This window comes from Anas platyrhynchos, chromosome 16 (assembly GCF_047663525.1).
Source record: "Anas platyrhynchos isolate ZD024472 breed Pekin duck chromosome 16, IASCAAS_PekinDuck_T2T, whole genome shotgun sequence".
Lineage (NCBI taxonomy): Eukaryota > Metazoa > Chordata > Aves > Anseriformes > Anatidae > Anas > Anas platyrhynchos.
In genome coordinates this window covers 4657663-4680949 of record NC_092602.1, presented here as the reverse complement: position 1 = coordinate 4680949, position 23287 = coordinate 4657663, and the positions used below count along the sequence as shown (strand labels likewise).

The 23287-nt window shown below is 45.0% G+C and overlaps 1 protein-coding gene across 4 annotated transcripts in view; it reads right to left on the bottom strand.

Moving 5' to 3' along the window:
- Window positions 1–1915: 1915 nt before the first annotated feature.
- RTN4R (reticulon 4 receptor) overlaps window positions 1916–23287 on the bottom strand; it is a 74005-nt gene continuing 52633 nt past the window's right edge. For 2 of the 4 annotated variants that reach the window (XM_072024387.1, XM_027469987.3), the window contains one exon: window positions 1916–3966. In XM_072024387.1, coding sequence (XP_071880488.1) covers window positions 2540–3742 — 1203 coding nt within the window. In that variant the 5' untranslated portion in view covers window positions 3743–3966 and the 3' untranslated portion in view covers window positions 1916–2539. Of the gene's footprint in view, window positions 3967–4318; window positions 4473–4575; window positions 4694–23287 lie in introns of all 4 variants that reach the window. The other 2 variants (XM_072024385.1, XM_005016250.6) reach the window with 2 other exon arrangements.

Genomic DNA, 23287 nt, shown 5'->3' with positions numbered 1-23287 from the left:
AGGCTGAGCTGCTCTCTGCTACTGTGCTTCCACTTCAGCTGTAAATTTGAACCCCTCAGTACTCTGAAAGATGCTTTGGATGCATAGGAGAGGACAGAAACTGCTTTGGGCATGCAGGACCCCCAGAAAACATCCAGTACTGGTGTGAAGGGGAGAAATCCAACCTAGTTTGGCAGAGTGAAGTTGGCGATGTAATGATCACTCACCTGTGTGTATGAACACTGGACAAGCATGCAGGCACAGGGATTGTCAAGGCCATATCTAGATTATCAAGGCACTGGGGGATCCCAGCACAAGGCATTGACTTCTTGCTTCATCCTTTGGGTTGAACAATGCATTTGAACAAAAAAACACTTGGCTTATCTGCAGAAATAAGGTCATGGAGCTGGGATGGCAGCAGATCTGCTGTGATCCCAGGGCCATGCTCCACAGCAGCTCTTGCCCAGTGATACACCTGGTACTGGCAGATCAGTCCCCGTCTCAGTGCCAAGAGTGAGCTGCTGACCAACATGGGTCTCTGCCACATCTTTTTGGCAGGCCCAGTGATGGATTTGGAAGAGACAGATCACAACTGCAACTGTTTGGGCATTGATCTTCCTGTCACTCACAGGGGTGGAAAGTGGCTGTGGCAGACAGTGAGGGTACCCAGCAACACCCTGTGAAGTTGTTGCAGGTGGGTCTCAGACACTGTCACGCCAGCTTAACAGCATGCACCATCACAGCCACCCTTGCTCCTTCCCATGGTTGATCTCCCCTCCTCGTGACTACTCATGACTAGAGCAGGGCTTGGACTAAGTGCTGGCTGTACTGTTGTCCCTCTCTCCTGGCTTGTGATGGTCCCTCCCTCTTCCACATGCAGTTGTTCTAGGAAACTGAGCATCAGTCCCTGTGCTGCAAACCTCAGTGGTGCACAGGCAGCTTGGAGACCCTCATCTTCACTTACACACAGAGTCCTCTAGCACATGTTTCTAGGACCTTGACACACCTCTTGCTCTTATCTGGTTAACATGTGAGCACGAAATCTTCTTGTTTAGCATAGCATGTGCATGACAGATTGGTCTTGCATGTATAGAGAACAATACCACAACACTCTTCCAGAAGAGAGGAGCACAGAAGAAAATCTGCAGTTTAATAAGGAAAGCGAACTTCTGGCAAACTCTCTGCACAACCCTGCCATAAGCTTGCGTACCTACGGAGTGCACAGTGGGCTGTCTGCTGTGCATGGAGCATACAGCTAGACCTAAACAGGTACTTCACTGCCCAGGATGTGGTATGGGGACACCCAGACATCAGCTGATTTATTTTCATAACATGCTGAGGTCAAAGATGGGGGTCGTTAGAAGATGAAGTCACTTGCGCAGAGATCACATGAAGCACCACTGTGGGCACCGCCACGAACGGATGCCAGCTCTCTGGCTGAGCTGCCAGGCCAGGAGCTGCATGTCTGGAGTCACACCTCATTTCATAAATCCATGCCCGAGCGCTGTTGTGCTCTGCAACCACCTTCTGATTCATTACTCACAGAGCTTAGTCTAATCATCTGTGCAGGCAGAAGAAAAATGTCCCTGTCTGACTTCTTCGGACAGTTTACCTCTACCTGCAACCTGGAGTCCTCAGCTTCGAGGGGCTGGACTAACATTTCCTGCTATTCCTAGCATCTTGAAATATGAATGGTGTTGGGGGAGCATGTTGGACAGTTCAAAGGGAAGCAGGAGCATCAGCAGAGCATGTTTTGTGCAAAGAAACCCTTTGTTGGCACCAATTAAAGCTTGCATAACTGTGCTGGGTATATCTTATTTATTACTGTGATGTTAAATGCTCTGCCTACCTTCAGATCAGGGATTACTCAACACCCTTTTAATTTTTCAGCTTTTTAGTCAGTTAGCATACTTCATCCCTTGCAGAAGACAACCACTTAGGAAAAAGAAATCTTTATTTTATATTTTTTGTATACTTGTACACAAGTAAAATAAAATGCATATCTATATATACTGCAATCTTGTGAAGGAAAAGGTAGCATTCTTTAACAAATGCTGCCCGTAAACATGGTGTGATGGAATGAATACGGAAAAACTGCAATATTCATAAACATAGGATTAAAACAGCATCAAATTCATTACCTCTGCAAATGGGAACCTGCAATATTGTTCAGTGTGATGTCAAGTTACAAACAAATTTTAGACATTCTTTTCAGAGCATTTCTTACACATTTTTTTTTTCCTGTAAATAAACCATATTTCTTTATCATCTGCTGTAGCAAAAGCTGCTTTGTGGGCAAGTGCAGTTCCGAAGATCAAAGGTATAATTCACAGGTTTCAGGACAAATAAATTATGTACATCTCGGTGTCTGTCTTTTGTGTTTTTTTTTTTTTTGTCTTGTTTTTTGTTTGTTTGTTTGTTTTTTATAAAGGCATCCAGTTAACTTTTGTGTAACAAAGCTTTCTCAGGGTGGATGGTAGTTTGCTTTTGTTTGTAACATTTATGGAGGTCAGCAAAAGTCTTGTATTAAAGTGTCATCAACCCAGGAAAAGAGTTAATTTTAGCAGAATAACAGTAAGCTCCACACCAAGGGAGGGATCAAAAGGCTTAGGCTGAGCTGTAACGTGGAGCTGTTTCCTTGCTGGGTGAGGCGGCACTGGGCCTTTGATTTGTTCTTTTTAGAGCAGCCCTGCCTCTTTTTGGTTGGGACTGTGGAAGGTTCAATAGGCTCTAGAAACTCCGGTTTCAACTTGGTCATTGGAGGGTCTACAATGCTGGGGAAGGTCCCAAAAGGGGAATCATTTATCTGCTTGTTGCTGCTGTTTTTGGACCGGTCTGTCTCAATGTACTTGGTTTTGGACATATTCTCCTTATCCTTGAGAGGGTTGTTGGAGGATGGTCGGCTGCTGTGGGAAGGACCTGACTTGCCTTTAGCTTCATATATAAAAGATTTATCCATTTCTGGCTGGCAGCACTTCACAGAGCCATCATGGGAGCTGAGAGGGGGGTTCCCAGTGGGCAGTTTACCAGACCTGGTCTTAGTGCTAAAAACACTTGTTCGAATCTGGTTGTAAGAGTCGACGCATCCATCCAAATCAGAGCTCTGCAGCCTTTTGAGGTCTCTCCCTGCCAGATGGGGGGGAAGGTGGCACTCTAGCTCCGAGGATGATCCTTTAAACTGCCTAAACCAATTCCAGAGGGATCGAGCCTGGCAGTCGCAGATCCACTGGTTGCCATTTAAGCGCAGGTACTGGAGGGACACCAGAGGAGCCATGGTTTCCCCTGTGAGCACGGTCAGGTTGTTGTTAAATAGATATAAGGTCAACACTTTCCCAAGGTCATGGAAAGACCGGCGGTGAACCAGGCTGACTCTGTTCTGGTGCAGAAGCAGACGGTCAAGGTTGATTAGCCCACGAAAGACGTTCTCTGACAAGCTCTTGATTTTGTTACCATGCAAAAACAGGTAGGTGAGGTTTGCGAGATCTATGAAAGTGTCATCCAGCAGGTTCTGTAGATTATTATCCTGAAGGTAGAGATATTGCAAGGAAAACAATCCCCGAAAAAGCCCTGTGGAGAGCTCCAGGAGCCCACATCGATCCAGATGTAAGGTGTGGAGGTGAACAAGACCACGGAATGTGACAGGATTGATAGACTTCAGGTTTGTGTTGTCACTGAGATCTAACTCCTCCAGTTTGCTGAGTCCATAGAAAGCTCCAGGCTCAATGAGGCTGATGTTGTTGGAGTGGATCCAAAGAATCGTCATGTTGCGACAGGAGGTGAAGCTGGTGGACCTCACAAGGGTTATCTTGTTGTTGTGCAAGAAGATGCGCTGGCTCTGGATGGGTATCTCTGTGGGGATTGCTGTCAGTCCTTGCTGCTGACAACTTATTGTAATCTTCGGTTCGCTGTAGCATACACACGCCCCAGGGCAAGACTCCACTTCTGACTGGATGTTCAAGCAAAGCACCAAAATCAGCAGTTTGCTTCCTAAAGGACAACAAAAATAGTATGCAAATTAGCCAGGGTCATGGGAGAGCACTTTTCTCTGCAACTAATAGATGAGCATGAATATCACCCTTCTAAATGCATTGACATTAACCACAAACAACATATGCCAGGGGAGCCAAACAGTTAAAATGAAGAATTAAAAATGTTCTACCGCTTAGCACAATAGTTAAAAGCAATACACACTCAGAGAGAGAAATCCTGAGCACTTCCTCAGCCTTTTGCACTTGGGAGACCTCTGACTTTGGTCACAAAAGTAAGTGATAGTCATTATGTATTTGCATCATAGGTCTTGAATGCATGTCTAAAATAAGCCTGGTTCTAAGGAGCTTACCTCTGAGCAAAGGGGCTGTCTCCTCAGGGGCCATTTGTCTCTGTCACTGGCACCTTTAGCACAGTCCAGGCTGTGAGAAAGCACCTGCAGTGGCAGAGCTGTGCTAGGCAACTCTGCGTCCCATCCAGTGCGACCAGCTCCTTGCCTGCCTGCACTCAAAATGTAAGATAAGGCTTCTGTGACTTTCCACGAACAATTTCTGATTGATGCAGTCTTTCTGCAAGAAATAACTGCAAGGGATTCTCAGAATAACTTACAGGTCAGACCTGCCTGCAAAGGCCTTGGAGCCAAGAGCATCCTTCAGTAGTCAGACCTTTACACCACACATTTGGGCTTCCCTTCCTCTCTCCTCTTCTGCCCTCTGAATCTGTGCCACTGAGGAAGAGGAGAAAAGAGAGAGTTTTCCAGAGGGCAGTGCTGTTCTTGGAGGAAATCGTGTACAAGCCTTAATTCAGAGATTCCTCAAAGCTTACAAGGCAGAAGCAGGTTTTGTGCATCCCAGGAGCGCAGGCAACCCAGTGGGGTTAAAGAGCCCCCGAGAGGAACATTTTTTCATGGTGATAACCACCTGCTTTCCCAGGAGCTGGACTGCAAGGGACCATGGAGCCTCGAATCACAGTGAAGTATTTGGATTCCTCACATCTGAGGCATGTTTGGGAGGGACCTGCAAGATGGGCAGAGGTAGGGCAGAGGCGTGCAGCCAACACCAGCTTCTGAAAGGGGACCTGGGAAAGAGTTGGTGTGAATGAGGCCAGTTTCAACAATGCTTTACCAGCAATTAGCAGCAAGTAATTAAATCACTTCCTCTAAACCACACACTGAAGCTAAAACAAATGGGCAGCAGCCGTAGCAGCAGCGGGATGCTCCATTTGTGTAACACCACGTGTGACCAGGGATGTGTGTGTCTCCTTCCCAGCTCATTACAGCACCTCTGGCAAAGGGATACAGTCCTCCCAGTCACTGGGGAGCCCCAGCCCAAGCACAAACAGCAGCTGTGGGAGGTTTTCTCTTCCTTGAAAGACTGAAAATGTTTGTTTAGGCATTTTGATGCCTCATTACACTTTAAGGTAGAATAGCAGAGTTCAGAAATCCAGGAAAAAGAAGAGAAGACAAGATAGTAAAGTCACTTTTCTGTCATGAAAGGCTGGGATCTAGGCCTGAGATTCCTTCTAGTAAAAATAATTCATCAAGCGCAGCTAATAAATCTGTGGAGATCCAACAGTCCAATATAGACAGGAGACTCCTATACATCATCGTTCACATGGGAGAAAAAATAACAGCTCAGCATGCTGAGATAATTTGAGCCTGATATTATTAGCTGCTGAGCATCCCTGGAAGGCAGTGTGTTGAGAGCAGTATTATGACACATTCTGGCTGTCATGTTTTGACATATCATGTCCCATTGTATGGAGTAAAGTAACACGAGACAACTGAAATCCCCCGCTGGAGACATGCCACACCAAGAGGAGTTTCCTGGGAAATTAAAACAATGTCAGCATCCCCCTGACCAGCACAATTCCTCTCCAGCTGATAATGAAAAACTGCAGACAGAGAAACACACCTTTCTGGAGCCTCTTCCATGACACAGATGATGGGGACCCAGGTGGTACTGCAGCTATGTGACACGCTCCAGCAGAACCACTTTTGGCCTATGGACACCACTGAAGACTCCGTGGCTCTTCCCAGCTGCTCCTGGTAATACCACAGGAGCTGCAGCCTACTCAGGGAATATCCAACCACAACCCAGATGCATCCACACACCTTAAACATGTGACATGTTCACAGCAGAATGGATGCAAAGCACCATTCCTATGGGAGAGGAATCACAGTGACTGTACTCCTGGTCTAGTTCCAGACAAGGGAGGCAAGTGCATAATAAATATATGTATACATGGGGAGAGAAAGAGAGAACATGAAGCAGCCAGCAGAGAACAAGGGATGCATGTGAATACCACCCTGCCCTGTGCTAGCCCTTCCAGACAACCACGCTCCCCTCTTCCTCCACCCTCTGCATCACTTGATGGTTGTACGCAGAGTGTGCCCCTTTCTTACAGGCTGAGCTTCCAGGGCTAAGTAGCCAAGTTTCGTCTCAGCTTTTGGGTGTGTGCAGAGCTCAAGACATGCTACAGCTTCTCCCCAGCACAAAGGAACAGAAGGAAAGGAGCAAATCCTTCTCCCTTTTTTTTCTCCCATTGCTGCTGCTGCCTCTGCAGCTGTCGGGAGCTGTGAGTCAGTGGCACTGATAGCTGGCTGCCAGCGGAGCAGCACAGGGAAATTAATTACAGTCAGGGCTAGCCTGTGTGCTTTAATTAGGGACCCGGTGTTCATGAGCTGCTCGGATGAGCTCTTTCCACCAGAGACAGTTGCTGTCAATCACCCCCTAAAGCTTTTTTCCAGTTTCCCTCCTGCTGTGCAGCTCAGCTGTGTCCTGGCTGAGCCGCGCTGAAGCTCAGTGCCCAGCAGGCACCAGAGTGTCCAGCCAGTGCAAGGCTTGAAGCAAGCACAGGTGTGGGTGCAGACCACAGGCAGGGAAGTGAAGGCGATGCTGCAGCCCCTTTATTCCCAGTCCTGTAGCAGAGACTGGAGAGACTGTGCCTTGGCCTGTCCCTGCTATTCCAAGGAGCTTCTCCATCACTGGCGTTTCAAGGTCCAAACGGGTAACTTCCTCATGCTCAGCGTGCCCCATCTGCAGAACGCACCAAGTGCTGTGAGGCATGCAGACTTTGCATCAGGATAATTTCATCTGTCCAATTCCAAGCAAATATTACCCGGGTCTGACGGCCCAGCTGCTAAGTGAGTGAGTACTTTAGGACTGGGATGAGCACAAGGCAGGGTCTTGGGACAGGAAGATTGCTAAAACTTGACATCAGGACATGTTCATTAAACCACACAGATTTAGAATGGCCTGGAGCACAGCAGAGCTTTTTACTGTCTGCCTGGACTACACCCCTGTATTTTCAGGTAATCTCTTGCTTTAGATCAAGTCTTGAAAGACTGATTTACACCAACTGGCACTGTTGGGGCTGGAGCCTATCAGCCTGAAACATGCCCCTGTTTTGGGGCACAATGTCATAATGCAGATCACAGACCCAAGCCCCTTCCTGTTGAGAAATATTCCCCAAAGACCCTCTGGAAGGGACACAGCCTGACAGTGCCCAGAGCCTGAACACTGTCCTGCATATCACACTGCACTGTTTCCCTTGGCAAAAAATGGAGGGGAAGGATGAAGCTCTTCAGAGGGTGGTCAAGCAAAGACCACATAGACGCAGTTTAAAACTTGCCAGGAGTAGAGTGAATGTCGTGGGCTCCTGCTCTTCCTGAGACAGACCAAGGATTTGTGATGCTGAGGGGTTCCAGTGGGTGCTACCCTGAGTATGAAGGTCACCAGACAGGCAGAGCCCTGGCTGAGGACATAAGAAAACAGGAATCCAGGGGGCTGTGGCAGGAAAACCCCCACTATGCCTCAGCCTGGCTGGCATGGGCAAACACCACCATTCATTTTCCTGGAACGTTGGGTTCAGCTCTGCTTGTCCCTGAGGAAAAGAATCTTGGAGTAACATGCCTCTTAGATGAAAAGCCATTCCTACCCCTTCCAGATTATGATTAAAACTTAACTGGATAGTTCCAGTCAAAAGCAGAAGATGAAAGAAAATCCAGTACCTGGAACCTTCAGTCCCTCCAAGAGTTTGGCTTTGAGCTTAGCATTTGTTCCTCCAGAGCTTTCTTAAAAGCCAGAAACCTCCTTCAGTCAAACTGCTGTACTTCCCCTTTGCCATCTCAGAAGTGTTATGACTCATGGAACTGGGAAGCAATTAAAGTGGGTCCATTATCTGTCTTTCCGCTGGTCCCCTGTGCGATCGCATTGTCAAACATGGCAATTAGAAAGAAAAGGCTCCGGGGGCCTGTAATAGATGCTTTGCAAACTTTTTAAGAGGCCAAAGCAAAATGCAATTTTCTGCAGTTTGCAGAGCCGTGGCCTTTCTCTGCCGCTCTGCACTTGTCTCTATTGATTTGGAGATATTATAATGCGGCTTTCCTACAGTGGAGGGTCAATAATCATTTGAATTCTCTCCTGGTTGGGCATAAAGGGAGTGCTTTACAATACAAAGCCTTTTGCTGATGCACACAGCATTTTGCCTTTGTTTATAGTACAGAAACACCTTGGCTGCTTAATTCCCTGTTCTCAACTGGTATTGTTTGAAATTCAGCGCATGGCTTTGAAAGACACTCTCTAAAGCAGCTTCAGTGTCTTCTGCTTTGCCCTGTAGCCAAAGGTGGGTCTGCGTGTGCGTGAGTGAGTGTGAGTGCATGTGCGCCAAAAGGAAGAGGGCAGCACTTTTATTCATTTCAAGTTGAAGTTGAGTTAAGAAGTGAAAGAGGTAGGAGAATTGATTTAGATGAGTCTCACCCCAGGCTGGATTTTCCCTCCCATTTGCTGCCTCCTCACTCTGCTGCAGACAGGATCACAAACTTTGTGACGGCGCAGCTGGAGTGGCTGCAAGGTGAGGAGGGGGGGATAGGAGAAGGGCTGTGCCACCACTCCCACCTGGGAGAAGTAAGCAGTGTTACAGCTCTGGGGAACCAAGGACTTGAAGCTGGCAAGCGCCCGCGGGCAGCCACCTGGCAGCAGGACATTGTGGGGTTGCTGCAGGTCCCATGGCATATCTGCAGCTTTGTGGGGATGTTGGGGTGTCGGGCACCCCTGTGGAGGGGAACAGTCCATGGGTCACCGAAGCTCTATTTCTAATCCAGTATGCTCAATTGCTCTCCAGGCTGAGGTGACTGAGTTTGATCTCCTTGGGATGATGCTGGAGCTCAATGTCCCTGCTCACACCACTACTGGCATAGGCTGCCCTGAAAAGCTGCGGATGCCCCACCCCTGGAATTGCTCAAAGCCAGGTTAAATGGGGCTTTCAGCAACCTGACCTGCTGGAAGGTCTCCCTGCCCATGGCAGGGCGTTAGAACTAGGTGGTCTTTAAGGTCCCTTCCAACCCAAACCATTCTATGATTCTATGAAAATGCATACACCTTGTTCCAGTACTGAATCACAGCTGTCTAAAAATAGGAGGCTAATTCCCTCTTAGGCACACCTGAGGGTATGATATGCCAACAGGAGAGCTGGAAGATTGGGCACAGCTCCTCTGGGAGACCCATGCTCAGCAGCTGCAGCCAGCTGTGACATAAGTGGCACCAGGCAGCAGTATTTAGGCACCAGAATCTTCTACAGGTACAGTCTCTGATCCCACACACTCTGGAATTGCGTCTTGATCCATGAACCTTTGGGACTGTGGTACTCTTTATTCTCTTTGTCAGTGCAACTTCAGTTCTGCTCATTGGTATATCCAGTCTCTACCCTGAATAAGACAGAATTTCAGTGGAAAAAAATACAATATGCGGTCAGGAATGAAAGGTCATTTCCGTAATGCATCCAGGCAATAGATGTGCCATTTCCTAACTTCTAGGTGTTCATCTTTTCCACCTAAATCATACTCCCTTAATGTGATTTTCAGACTTAATATCGCAGGGACATTTTTAAGGGAAAACGGTAAAAGTGAGCTATATCATGTGCAATTCTTAGATTCCCTCCTCACCAATCTCCAGAGGGGTTTGAATACTGATTCTTCAGCACTGCTTAGGGCTGAACTGTGAGACTTGTTACGTGAGCTGCGTGCAGCACAAATTCCAACCAGGGCAGCTCCATCCATTCACAGGCAGGTGCCAAAGCAGCTCCTGGCTGCTGGTGCTCCCCATCCCTGCCAGGGGCTCTCCAGTGCTCCCAGCATTTTGGCAGCAGCATTGGCTCAAGCTGACATTTGGGCAGGGTTATTCTTTTGGTGGTTTGCCAGTGTTTCTCTCAGCAACATCAGGGAAGGAAGGAAAAGGTGATACTTAACAGTTTATATTTCAGCCAATCTGAACATGAATTTCATGAGGAGGAAAAAGAAAAAAAAAAAAAAAAAAAGTCTCCTATAGCCAGAGGGGTTTCCTCCTGCTGAATTTCAAAGATTTGCTGCAAGCCATGGAGGTGTGAGAGATTCACAAAGAAAAGGTCATGAGAATCCTTTATAGGGGAAAATATCAAGGGATTTAAATACAGGAGTCATTAGGTCCCAGTATAACAATAACACTTGTACCAATTATTATAGCCTAGTAATTCCCTGTGAGTCCAGGAAATGAGAAGGAGAAAAGCCCTGTTCATTATAACACAGTAACATGAGAAAAGCTGCACTGACTCAGACAAAGGCATTTGGGTTGGTCTGAGACAGTGGTCAGGAGTAGATGGAGATGGAAAGGCTCACAAAATGGTATGAGCATTGCCTTGGCATCTTTTCATTGAAAAACAGTGGCCCGGGACCTGCTTGAGCCACTTTCACTTCTCTTTAGCAGACCTGGAAAGCTTTCTATTCTTTCAGGTTTTCACTAAGCCGTATGTCATTGCATCAATGCTGCTCCAGACATTTTTGCCTCACTTCTCTGCATCTTCTCTAGGTTTTCTTCACTGTTGGGGTAGGAGGACAGGACTCAGGATGCAACTGCAGCATGGACTTAGTACAGAGCTTTAGATGTCCTTTTCCATCCCTTGCAGTTCCTGCACTCTGTTGGCTATTAACTATCATTCAGCATTAGGCTGAAGTTTTCAGAGAGCCCTCCACAAAGTCCCCAAGATCACTCTGCTGAGTGGCAATAGCTCATTTAGAACCCATATTTGTGTTTGTTTAGGTAAGGATCTGGGCTGTTTGCCAGTGTACATTACTTTGTATTTATAAATGCTGAATTGCATCTGCCATCTAGTCTGTGGTTATGTATTTTACCATGTAACTCCCTGCTGCAACAAATCATGTACCCAAAATATCCACTTTCCTTCGAGCAGAAATATTATCATTGTTCACAGTTGTGCCCAAATCTTAAAATGCAAGCTGGTTGTAAGCAGTGACATCTTCCATCATCTTCCATGATCCAGAAGCCAATCTGCAGCACTGGTCCACAAAAATAAGGAGCCAGTAACCCCTACCTATCAACACAGGCTAAAGATGTTTCTCAGAAATGGTTTACTTAAAAAGAATAAACTTTCCTCATACTTTTAATATGGGGTTTCTCTTTTAGGCATTAAAAAGCTGATCTAATTACCACATTTTTTTTTTCCTATGGATAGGCATAGGAACATCCCATAGATATTCTAGGCCATGATTCAGTGAGGACTCCTTACACCCCTGTGCTCTGCCACCTCACCTCGTGGGACTAAGTCTGCAGAAACAGAATTTTCACCTGTTCTCACATGGGATGTAATAAACCTGTGTTTTTTCCACCTGTCCTGTTTCCAGCTCTATTTTCCCCTTCTGTCCCGTATCTAGAGGCAAAACCTCTAGATAGTTGAAGTGAGCATGTCTCACTTCAACAGTCTCCAAACACTGTCAGTGCATGCAGGGATCAGTTTGGGCCAGGATTATATATTAAAAAAAAAAAAAAAAAAAAGCCATATTCCACTCTCCTGAAGACTTATCACAAAGCCTTGGCCCTGTCTTGCTCTTGGCCCTTTCTAGTGCCTCCACCAGTGTGAGGTCCCTGTAAAGGTCCCTGCATCACAGCTTCCCCTGGGGCCAGTCACAACACCAGCATCAGTACTCAGCAGAACACATATGATCTGTAGAGATATGGCTCTGAGCAGGTTACTTTGACTACCTGCTGGATACCATGCTGAATATTAGATTCTATGTTAATAGCTGGAGGAAAGGCAAAAATCTCCAGATATCCAGCGAAGGGGACAGTCTGTGACAAAGGAGAAGTCCAAGGCAAATACGTGATGTTGAAGACAGATGAGAGGCAAGAGGTTGGGGCTGGAAAAGCCCAGCTACAAGTGTCCAAAGGCAAGGTGAAAGCACATGGACTGCAAAGGGCATTTGGAGCAGACATGATGACTATGGCACCCCCAGGAAAAAACAAGCATGCAGGAGGAAAGAGGAAGAGGATCAGAAGGAAGGCTCACTGAGCAACTGTAGACAGATGCTAGCACCCATGAAAATCTGTGGGAACAACCTGAACTCTCCAAATCCACCTGATCATATGTCATGAATGCATCTTGGATGCTGAGTAACTGCTGCGGTCCTGAACCACCAAACAAAACCACAATGGCGCATTTATTGCAAAGCTTGGCCAGACTGAGCACAGCAAGTAGGAGAGGAAGTGGGCTCCTTCCTCACGGCCTGGGAGAAACGTCATGTGTTTTTTGCTAAGTGTCTTATGACCAAATCCATACCCAGCCCAGTAAATCCTAGCAAACCCCAGGTTGGCTGAGGGCTTTAAAAATGGCCAAGATCCTCATTCCAGTCCTATATGGAAGGAATGCACTGAGCATACTTCATGACCAGGACCATCTATGACATCCCCACCATGCAATCCTCACACTGTGAGGAATGAAGTGAGAAAACAAGCACCGTGAATCACAACAGGGCCTACAGAAGTTGGTGTTATCTGTGTCATATTTGTCAGAAATCAGGGACAAACGGGTGTCCAAAAGAAGTATACTCCTGTTCTTGAGATGACTTAGATCTCTCACGGAACTCAAAGTATATCAGAAATGCTTCAAAATATTGTTACTAAAGAAGCAGAATTTCCTGCACATCAACCCAGCACTAGTGGAAGCACTGTGTGTGAGTGACTCAGAACAGGAGAGGTAAAGCTGCAGATGGCATTTACACCTGCTCCCCCCAGCCATCTGGGACTACTCCCCACCTGGCAGCTGCAACTCCCACCCCCACATCTTCAGCACTGGAAGTGCCCCATTGCACTAGGCAGTATTTTTCTCAGTTTTCTCCTAAAATAACAGCTATGTCAACTTTTGCTACAGACCCAGCATCTGCAGATAATGTGGAAGGAAAGAAGGAAGTTTTGGAAAGACTGGAAGGAAATGTAGCTCCAGATAATCTAAAAATTGCCCATAACCTCAGTTTTATTGTCTGCAGGGACACAGACAACCTTTGCAGCTGAAGAAAGTGCTCAGAAGCAAATGTGGGATGGAGAGAACACTTTAATTTCAACTTTCAACACAAACACTTTTTTGAGCAACAGCTAGAAATGAAAACATGTGAGCGGTAGTTGTGGGTGGCTGAGGATCATATTTCTATATCCTTTTCCTTTCTGAGCCTGGAAGACCAGACTTTTGCATCCCATCCCATGAGTCATCACCTCGAATGGTAGAGTATCAGAGGCATGCAATCAAATACGAGCTGTCTTAAAGAAGACTCTGTGATGCAAACACAGGACTTTTCTCAGCATCCCCTGGTCACCTGGACCCTCCACTGGTGCACAGGAAAACCAGCCCAGGCTAGCCATCAACTGCCTCCTTTATCTTGTCTCTCTTGGCATCCCTTCCTGCTGCTCTCCCCAGCTCCCTGGCACACATTCCCACACAGTAATATAGCTCATTCTTTCATTCGCAAATAAAAGCCAGGACTGATTTTTAATAAGTGTGCAAATTCAACTGCCGCTGTCTTTATCAGGAGTTGGCTTTGTTTCCTTTGCAGTTTCGGTATTAGACATGCTTGCCTGCCCTCATGCAGCTCTCTCATTCACTCTCGCCAGATAAGAAACACGACACCCACAACTCTATAAACATATTTCCCTGAGATGTGCAGAGTCTGTGAAGCCAAGCTAAACAAGAGTACAATAGGATGCTAATGATACACCTTCCTGTTTGCATGGAAATCAGGAAGCAAACAATGGGGAAACAATCCCAGCCTGCAGCCTTCAGTCTCAAGAGAGGCAGCGGATCCTGCCACCAGCCCTTGGAGCTTGGCTGAGTTACCCACTTCTCCTACAACAGATATCCACACTGAGTTCAAAGACCTCGTATATAACATTAGGAATTTGCACTAGATTTCCTTGCCAAAAGCCCTCAATTCAGCCATTAGGTTTCATTACAGCTACAGTAGATGACAACATCCTCCAGTTTTTTAATCAAGGTGGATAAAAACTCCCTGTTCTGTCTTCAGCTTCCCCTCTTCATCCAGCAATCATGTTCATCCATTTTGCCACTACAGGGCATTAAATGTTCATAATCACCTGTTATCCAATATAGCCCTTAAATCAATTTTAGAGTCACTGCTCTGGAGCAGGCAGTCTCCCAGCCTGACGGAGTGCCCTACATTCTGCTCTCAGAGATGGATGACCAAGCATTTAGCTGTATTAAAATTCATGTTGTTTCACTGTTGCCAGTCTACCAAGCAATTGCAATTGCTCTGCATTAGAGACTTGCCTTCATCATTATTTATCATGGCAAAATTTGAGTCAGCTACAAACTTTACGGGCAACTAATTTATATATATTTTCTAGATCATTCATAAAAATAGTGAAATACACTGGGGGGAAAGCAGAAGCCTGCAAAGATACTGTGCAAGCTGCTTATTTGTCAATGATCCTCCTACAACAATTGCATTTTGAGAGCTTTTAGCTGCCTGTTTCTTAATCCATTTAATAACTGTCCATTGATTCAATAGTGAGTGCATTTTTGACCAAGTAAATCAAGTGCCTGACATAAGTCTAAATATATAATGAAAATACAGATAGATGAGCAAATAATATTTTTCTTGTCCACATCTAAAACACCAGGACATTAGTCCATGCAATAGCAATATCCCTAGAAACAATCCCAGGAAATGAGAAAAAGGGGGGAAAAAAAGGAAAGAAAAAAAAAAAAAGAAAGAAAAAAAGAAAGCTCAGGTTTAAGAATATTTTCTGGGAAATCTGCAGGTTAAAACTGACGGCATTTCTATGCCTTTGATCTCTACCTATGTTAGCATTTCCTTTTTCTCACACAGCACTGAGATCGACCTGCCCAGCCTTTCCTTTCCTCCTGGGTTTTCCAGCTTGCTGGCTTTTACCAGCAGTGTGGGACTGGCCTTTCCTGCCTTTGAGGCTTCCCTGGTTTTCTGATATTCATGAGAAATTAGAAATGGGGCCTTGTCAGCTAATTTTGACAGTGCTCTTACACTGTCCTTAGGAGGACGCTCACACATCAATCCATGGCTGGATTACTGTCACTCTCCACCAACCACTCCTAATGGATGATGGATGTCTCACCTCAGCTGGGCATCCCTCTCCAGAGGTGCTACTTCACAGCAATTTGCTTAATCATTTAGCATAATTTTAGAGAAAATAGAAGATTTCCTTAGCGCTGACTCTGTAAGAGTCAATTTTTCTCCAGGAACGGGTATTCCTGCCACTCTACCACCACTCTGCCACCCCTCTGTCAAAGCACTAAACTTTGCCTTCCACAGCGGGCAGGGAAGGCATTTCTTTCCCATGCTAGGCTAGGAAGACATTGCTTTCCCACTGCCAGATTTGTCTTAGAAAGGGAGGTTGTAGAAGCACATTTTGCTTCAGGCCCCGAAGCATATTACTTAATTAAAAGAACCAAACCATGAAGCTTATTGAAGACAACCTTCATCCTATAGCTGGGACCTGGAAATCTCCATGGGGACACAAACTTTACACCCTGCAGTTCAGTCACTCCATGCAGAGCAGTTTTAGTGCAGCAGGACTAATTTCCCCTAATATTAAGTGGCTATTAATATTTCATGATACTGAGTGAACTTTTTTTTCTATTTCATTTGCCATCTTTATTTGTTTAATTCATTTCCTCAGCACTAGGATGGAGACCAAGGACCAAGTGCTATTTTAGGGGAAAAAGGAATCATGACATCAAAGGAATTAACTGAAGTGGAAACAAATGAAAAAAAAAAAAAAAAAAAAAGAAAGAAAAAAAAGAGATTAAGTTGGTCAAATTAGGAATAGACATAATAGAGATTATATCAGAATAAAAAAAAAAAATGCACCTGGAAAATAAAACCTACAGGATATATCTGATGTTAAAAGCAATAACATCAGGCACCAAAATGGCATCTGATAAGAAATATATACATTTACAAGCAAAATATCTCAAATCTTACAACCTAGAGGGAAAAAAAAAAATGAGAGAAAGAGGAGAAAAAAGAGTCAGAAAAGGTTCTGACACTTTTGCCTTCTTTGGGATTTCTTAAACCTGATGCAATTCAAGGCAGAAGAGTAAATCAGACAAGTGCCTGCTCTCTGGTACACCAGCAACAGCCATGACCCTGTCTTGGGAGCTGATGTAACTACATTTACACCCCCGGATTCCCAGATCAAGTTCATTTGGAGCTGGCTTGGCTATTGTTTGAAGGGATTCACTGATCAAAGAGACATCTAGTAGGAGTTCTGACACTTTCAGAACCTTTCTTGGACTTGCAATTAAACAAAACAGACTAATGAGGTTTCAACCACCACTTTTCTGCACTAAAACCCATGTGCGTATGAACAGTCACAGTGGCAGAGGTTGAGATTCATATTTGGAGGATTTGAAGACAGAAAAAGATATCTTCTCATCTTTCCCTGCTTTCTTATCCCACGCCAAAGTGGAAGCAAGCTCTTCTTTCTTTGGAGAAATAGCTTGTGCAGCTTCTGACAGCAGTAAGGACAAGGAGAGCAAACCCTAACAGTTCCAGAGGGCACTATCCAGCCAACATGCTTCAAAAAGTGCTCTTTGCACCAACCTCAGCATATAAACCTTTCAAAGTACCACCATCTCCCAGTAGCAATGCTCCAAAAAAGCTGCTCAGCTCAGCAAATCCCTTGCAGCCTTGTGTGGGGAATCTGGGCACGGATCCCACACAGGGAAAACATGAATTCTTCTGAGAAAATGTAGGAATTTTAGAATTTCTGGCACCTCTGTCTTTGCCCTCCTTTCCCTAGGGACTTTGTCAGAGAGGTAAACTGATTCAAACACTGCTTGATTAGAGTCAGAAAGGCTTCTGCAGCTCCATGGAAGCCTCTTTCCACTCACAATTCAGATGCTGCCATTTCTCCTCACTACACTTGGCATCTGACTTACTGTTTTCCTTTTCAGTTATTATCTGGGGTGACACCCTCTCACCCCCACCTTTCACTGAGAAAACAGTCTAAGATGGTTTCCTGTGCTGGATAGCTTGGTCAAAAGAGGACCATGCAATAGCATTGCATAAAAAGCTGCAGCAACCTGACAAACAAAGCACCTGGGGAAAGCATACAGAGCAGACTGAAAAGCCATGGCTCACTCGGGTTCAGAATAGAGTAAATTGTGGGCAAATTCTTAACTTATATCACCTCAAGGAAAGGTGTCTTCCCAGCTCTTCAAGAACCTTTCCAAAGGAGGGCAATCTCCTCTTGACTCTGTAACAGCCTTGTCCTCATCTCTGCTGTTGTCTATACGCAGCAAATGTCTCCTGCCTGCATCCCTCTCCTAGTCATCAACCTTTCTTCTTCACACTGCCACAAATGTAAGTCTTCCTCTGCCTTGAGAAAAGCCTTGCACTTCTCTTTGCTCACTGTTTGTTGTCTGCAGGGTCCATCTGTGAGGAAGGTCTGTGTCCTGCCCCAGAAAAGTCCATGGTCCCTGTGTCAGCTGCTGAGTGCACTGCTAGGTTCTGCTGGTGGCAGAACTGTACATGGCTTCTACATTAATATAAAATCTTCTGGATCCCTATTCTTCCCAGGATGGATGGTGCCTGGGGTCCTGCTGGCTTCCTTTAGTGAAGCCATCATGTGTTCTCCACCCTCAAGATAATACTTTCCAAATCCCTAAATCCACTTCATTATCAAAATACTCCAGCTCCTTTCCCAGCAGTCTAGAGGTCAACTTAAGTTTTTTCCATTCCCAAATGTATGGCTTGACATTTGCTAATGTTAAAATCCAGTAGCTATTTCTTTCTTCTCCCCTCATATGTGTTTAAATCCTGCTGAAGGTGACACATGTCTCTTTACCCTCATGTTAGCTGCTGGTGCCCAGAGGTTATTATCAGGGAACAGGCTAATCCTAGATTTGGAAGGTCCTTCTGGGCTTTCCTGTGATGGGATTGGGGGTGGGGGAGCCTGATGATTCGGTTTGTTCAAAACCATGACCTGAAGTGAAATCAAACATGTTCAGTGTCCTCCTCTTCACCTTCCCTAGGACTCTGTCCTGTTTCCACAGCGCAGCATCCCCTCCTCTCCAGCTGGACAGAGAGCAGCAATGTGTGTGAAACAGCAGCAGTGGACAGTCTCTGAAACATGGGTAGCTGGCATAGGAACAAACGTCCCCAAGAGCTGTCGTCACCTAAAATGTAACGGCCACACTAGTTCTCAAAATTCCTCTCACCTGCCTGCAAAGCTGATGGCACATACATTTTCTTACCTCCTACCAGTGTGAGAGCGCATGCATCTATCTGCAGGTGTTAATGGACTTCAGCAACCAGGGGATCTCCTGGCCAAATGAACATGGAGAGGTTTGGAAGGGGGCCTGCTGGTGTACCCCTATTTCACCCACAAAGCCAGTGTGGTGAGGGAGCTGGTTGTCACAGCTCCACGATGACTGACCTGAGGCAGAGACCTGTGCCTTCATCCTCAGTTAGCTGGGCACAGCAGGCAGAGGGACGACGCATTACAGGATCAACTGACTCACTCCTTACATATCATATGAAATAGGCATTAATACTAGGTTGAAGGAATGACTACTACTGCCTGAATGATCCTAACTGAAGCTTAATGTTAACTGGTTGATGTATCCAGAGGAGGATGTGTGCTGTGCTAGGCAATCGGGGCCACCATTAGACCCAGATTCACTAGGCACTTTCATGAATGATCTAGATGTGGGAGGGAGAAAATAGTGGGTTAATTAAATTTGCCCCTGCTAAGCTGGAGAGACTTTCAGCTTTAGTGGGGATAGAAAAATGATAGGACATTTGTGGAAGAAGTGGAATATTGATATAGGCTAGAAAAATGCAGCTACTTTTGTGGAAATGATCAGCCTTCCAACTAATCAGAGTGAAGGGGGAAAGGCTGTAGATAAAAAAAGAGCCATATCTGAAGAACTGACAGAGTTGCAAGATGATGGCTGATAATGACTGAAGGGAAGATGGTTTACTTGGGACTGAATTTGTGCTCTGTGCTTGCGTTGCCTAGTGTTAGTTCTTGCCTGGGGCTCACAGAGACTATCAGAAAGAATATGTTTGTTGTTATTGATCGCAGTTACAACAGGTGTGATGTTTTTGCTTAACCAAAACAACATGAAAGTTATAGAAGTGGCAAAAGAAGGAGAATCCGTATCCACAGGTGAACTTGGAGGACCAGTTATGTCCATAGGCTGAAATGTCTTAATTGTGTGTCCTTAGGGTTGCAGAATCCTGGAAAAACACAGGAAGAAGCAGTGTAGCATGGTAAATTAACTGAGCAGAAGGAAGAAGGACTGTCCCACCAGTCACTACAGCAAGGCTAACCAACAAGCAGACATGGGAAGACCACAGAGACAAATATAATGTTCCTCCTCTCTAGTTCAAATTTGGACCCCGAAAATGAGCTGTGCAATGGCAGGCTACCCAATGCAGTCAATCTGGTACCCACATCAAGACAGAGCTGAAATTAGGAAGTAAACCAAAACCCTAGATCAACCCTAGGCAGGTTGTTTGCAAAGAGCTGGACGAAATAAAACGAGAAACTTTTGGACATAATACTCCCAGCTCAATTTCTGCCTCAAATTGGAACAGAGCATCTGGATTTGAAGCCATCACTCAGACCAGCACAGTACCAGAGGTGAATTTTCTTGTGCCTCCTTTTTGTCATCCTTATTCAAGGGAAGGGAAGGATGTGGTGTTCCACAAAAAGAGATTTTCCAGAGATCAAAGAAATGTTTGGAAAAAAGGGACATCAAAACATTACCTTTTAGAGGTAAAAATAATCTCATGCCATGACAGATTGTAATAAAGGTCCCCCCCAGCTCTGCTCCACACGAGTTAGAACTTCATTGAAATTTGCCAATGCAAACCAGCTGCAGTCCGAGAAGTCTGTGAAATAACAACAATGAAAGTCAGGTCCCATGACGCACTGAAAATTTCTCTCCAGAGGAGAAGCAAGTGTGAGACAAAACTCTGAGAAAGAGAGAGACTAAGTGCACTTAAAATCATTTCTAAAGTGAGCACCTTCAAAAAACAGGGAGAAGATAATTCAAGGCAAATGTGGAAGCCTGACTACTTAAAACAGCAACTGGAAACAGACAAGGCAACATTGCAACCTCTGGAAAAAAAGAAAAAGGATTAAAAAAAATAAAAGAAGTCAATGTTTGATAGCAGAATTATTGCACAAAAAAAAAAAAAAAGCAATTTTTCTAATGCTGGCAAAATAATTTCTGCAATATCAGGAGGAACAGACCTACAGCTTTCAGAACCACACAAATCCCACATGCCTAGAAGGAAGTTCAGCCATTCCCAACAGTCACAAGGGAAGTCCATGGCTGAAAGACACTGTGGGGGGGGAGGAGGGGGAGGAATCTAAATGAGAAAGAAATCAAAAAACACTTGCAACTAAGCCTTCTGCTAAGATGTTTGTAAGCTTTGGCGCATCTGAGATTTTCACAGCCTTGCAAGTTGTCCATAGAAATTAATAAATTAATATACAACACTGATTTAAGAATTAAACACATATATAAATAAATAGATATCAGCTACCATGAGACATGAAACCATTCATTTAAATTTATATTCTACAGCCATTGATCAGATCATATCTAGAAACAAAAAACCTAGCAATGGAAACAAATGACATACAATAGCTGCAAAATCAGCATTTTAATGTCTGAGTTACTATAAACTACCTAATCCAAGAGAAGAATCTCCCAGAGGATAAAACAAAAGGCTTTGATGGTTACAGAAGATTCTGAAAATGTGTGGTACTTCAAAGAACATACTGAATTGGCTTTGATGGAATGGAAGATTCCATGCCATCTTCCACACCTGTGACATATCCTCTAAAGGAGTACATCGTCACCTCTGCCTCTTCTGTATCTGCTTCACCCACCCTTCTCTTGATCGGTCAGTGGGGCCCTGGTGTAACACTACCATCCATCACCCTTTCTCTGTGGACTGTCTGAAATAATATGCAAAGTAAAGCAAAGGTATCGCAGATTTGTCTAAGATCAGTATGAACATTTCAAATCATATTTGCATGAAATTTGAAATAATGAATGCACCATCATGGCACTGAGAAGGACCAACCTTTAAGAGAAATGGTCTGAGCTGAACACCTGATGAAGTCACTGACCCGTTATCCCCAAAAGAAAGTACAAATACTTTGACATTTTAGAACATGGCCTCTCCAGTGACTCTGACATTAGAAACAGAAAAAGCTTTAGACTACAGGAAGAGTTTACACCAGCTCCAGAAATCCAGGCTGACCAGAAACAACAAGTCAATGCTATCAGTGCCATGCTAGTCACGATCACAGCATTGGTATACCAGGAGGACTCTGGAAGAAATGAGTTAGAGAAGGTGGTGAAACATGGCACTCTCCAAAAAAAGTAGATGCTGATGGATTGACTGCTCTTGCAGAAATGAAGAAGTGAACTGAAGTATTCTTGTATTTAAGTAGTACAAAATATTTTTAGATACATTTAATACAAACTGTGGACAGAGCATAAGGGAGAGCCTAGGAAAAGAGAAAAACTATTTAAAAAGCAGAAAGCAAAGCCCTTGCATAAAAAATGTGATCTCTCAACAGCCAAGAAGACCAGTCTTTAGATTACCAGCTGAAGCTCTCATCATGGGATCACACAAAAATGCTTTTCACACAACCTGCCTACATTCAGCATGCTCTGAAAACTGGTGAGATCCCAGAGCAAAATGGTGGTCTCACGCATCTGCCACAAGTGAGGAGCCATTCCTCAGGACTGGTCCAAGGCACAAGTATCTTGGGCAGAGCCATGAGATCCCACGTACAGATTTAAAATCATCAAATTCTGGCAAAAAACACCACTGCTGTCCATTGATAATGATGATGTAGGAGCATCACAGTATGTCACCTCATAGACCTGGTGCCCTGCATAACTCGAACATGTCTAACTGCACCTCACTGTCAAATTCACAAGCTTAAAGCTATACTTGTGTGCTGCTAAATGGTGTCTTCATGGTTTGGGGAAGACTCCAAAGAAACTGGGGCAGTTTCAGGCACCTGAACCCTCAAGATGAGAACTTCATCCAAGCGGAGTCAAGAAGAACTTGTGACCAGCAGGGATAGCTTGTCTACCCTATTTATCACATTTCATATGGCTCTGAGCGTTGCAGGTGGGAGGACTTGGTGCTGCTGGAGTGACTGAGGCTGGAGAAATATCGTCAAAGTCCGCCACCAAATATGGCTGACTTCATGTTGCAGAAAAATTAATAAATGCTTTGTTGAAAAGATGTCAGAGACAGAGGAAGGTGAGGGCTGCGGAGGAAACTCCTGACATCCTTTTCTCCCAAGACATTGTTTTCCAAGCAGCTGTCATAACACTGTGTGCTACCACTGCTACTGCAGCCTCTCTCCCATACTAAACTCCAGCCTTTGCTCCACTTTTATTCACCCTAAAACTGCCCCAGTCTTGTTCAGAAACTAAGCTGCTCTCTCACTTGCAGGAAAAATATTTTGGGGAGGGATGACATTTTATCACGACTCTCTTGACATTAACATTGCATACAAAATAAGGGAGAACTCTGACATGCTTTTAAACTAGGGAAATTCAAATAAGGAAGTCAAAACATTACCTGTGGTTTCCTTGACAGAATATGACCCATAACAATGACTTTCTAAAGTGAGATTACAGAGCTGTCACTGCCACCACACAACATGGAAATGAGCAGATCAGGCTGATGATGAATGTGTTGCCTTCGTGTTACACTTAGACTGCTCTGATCCTATCGCCCCCCTCACTTGTACAGCTCAGGGAAGGCAAATGGAGGGAGGGGAAGGGGAAGGTGTGCCCCCCCAAGCCTCTGCCTAGACATCAAGACAGGGAGATCTCTGCGAACTCTTGCTAATTTTCAGGTTTTATCACTGATCTTAAGATCACAGAATCACAGAAACACAGAATGGGCAGGTTTGGAAGGAACCTCTGAAGACCATCTAGTCTGACTGCC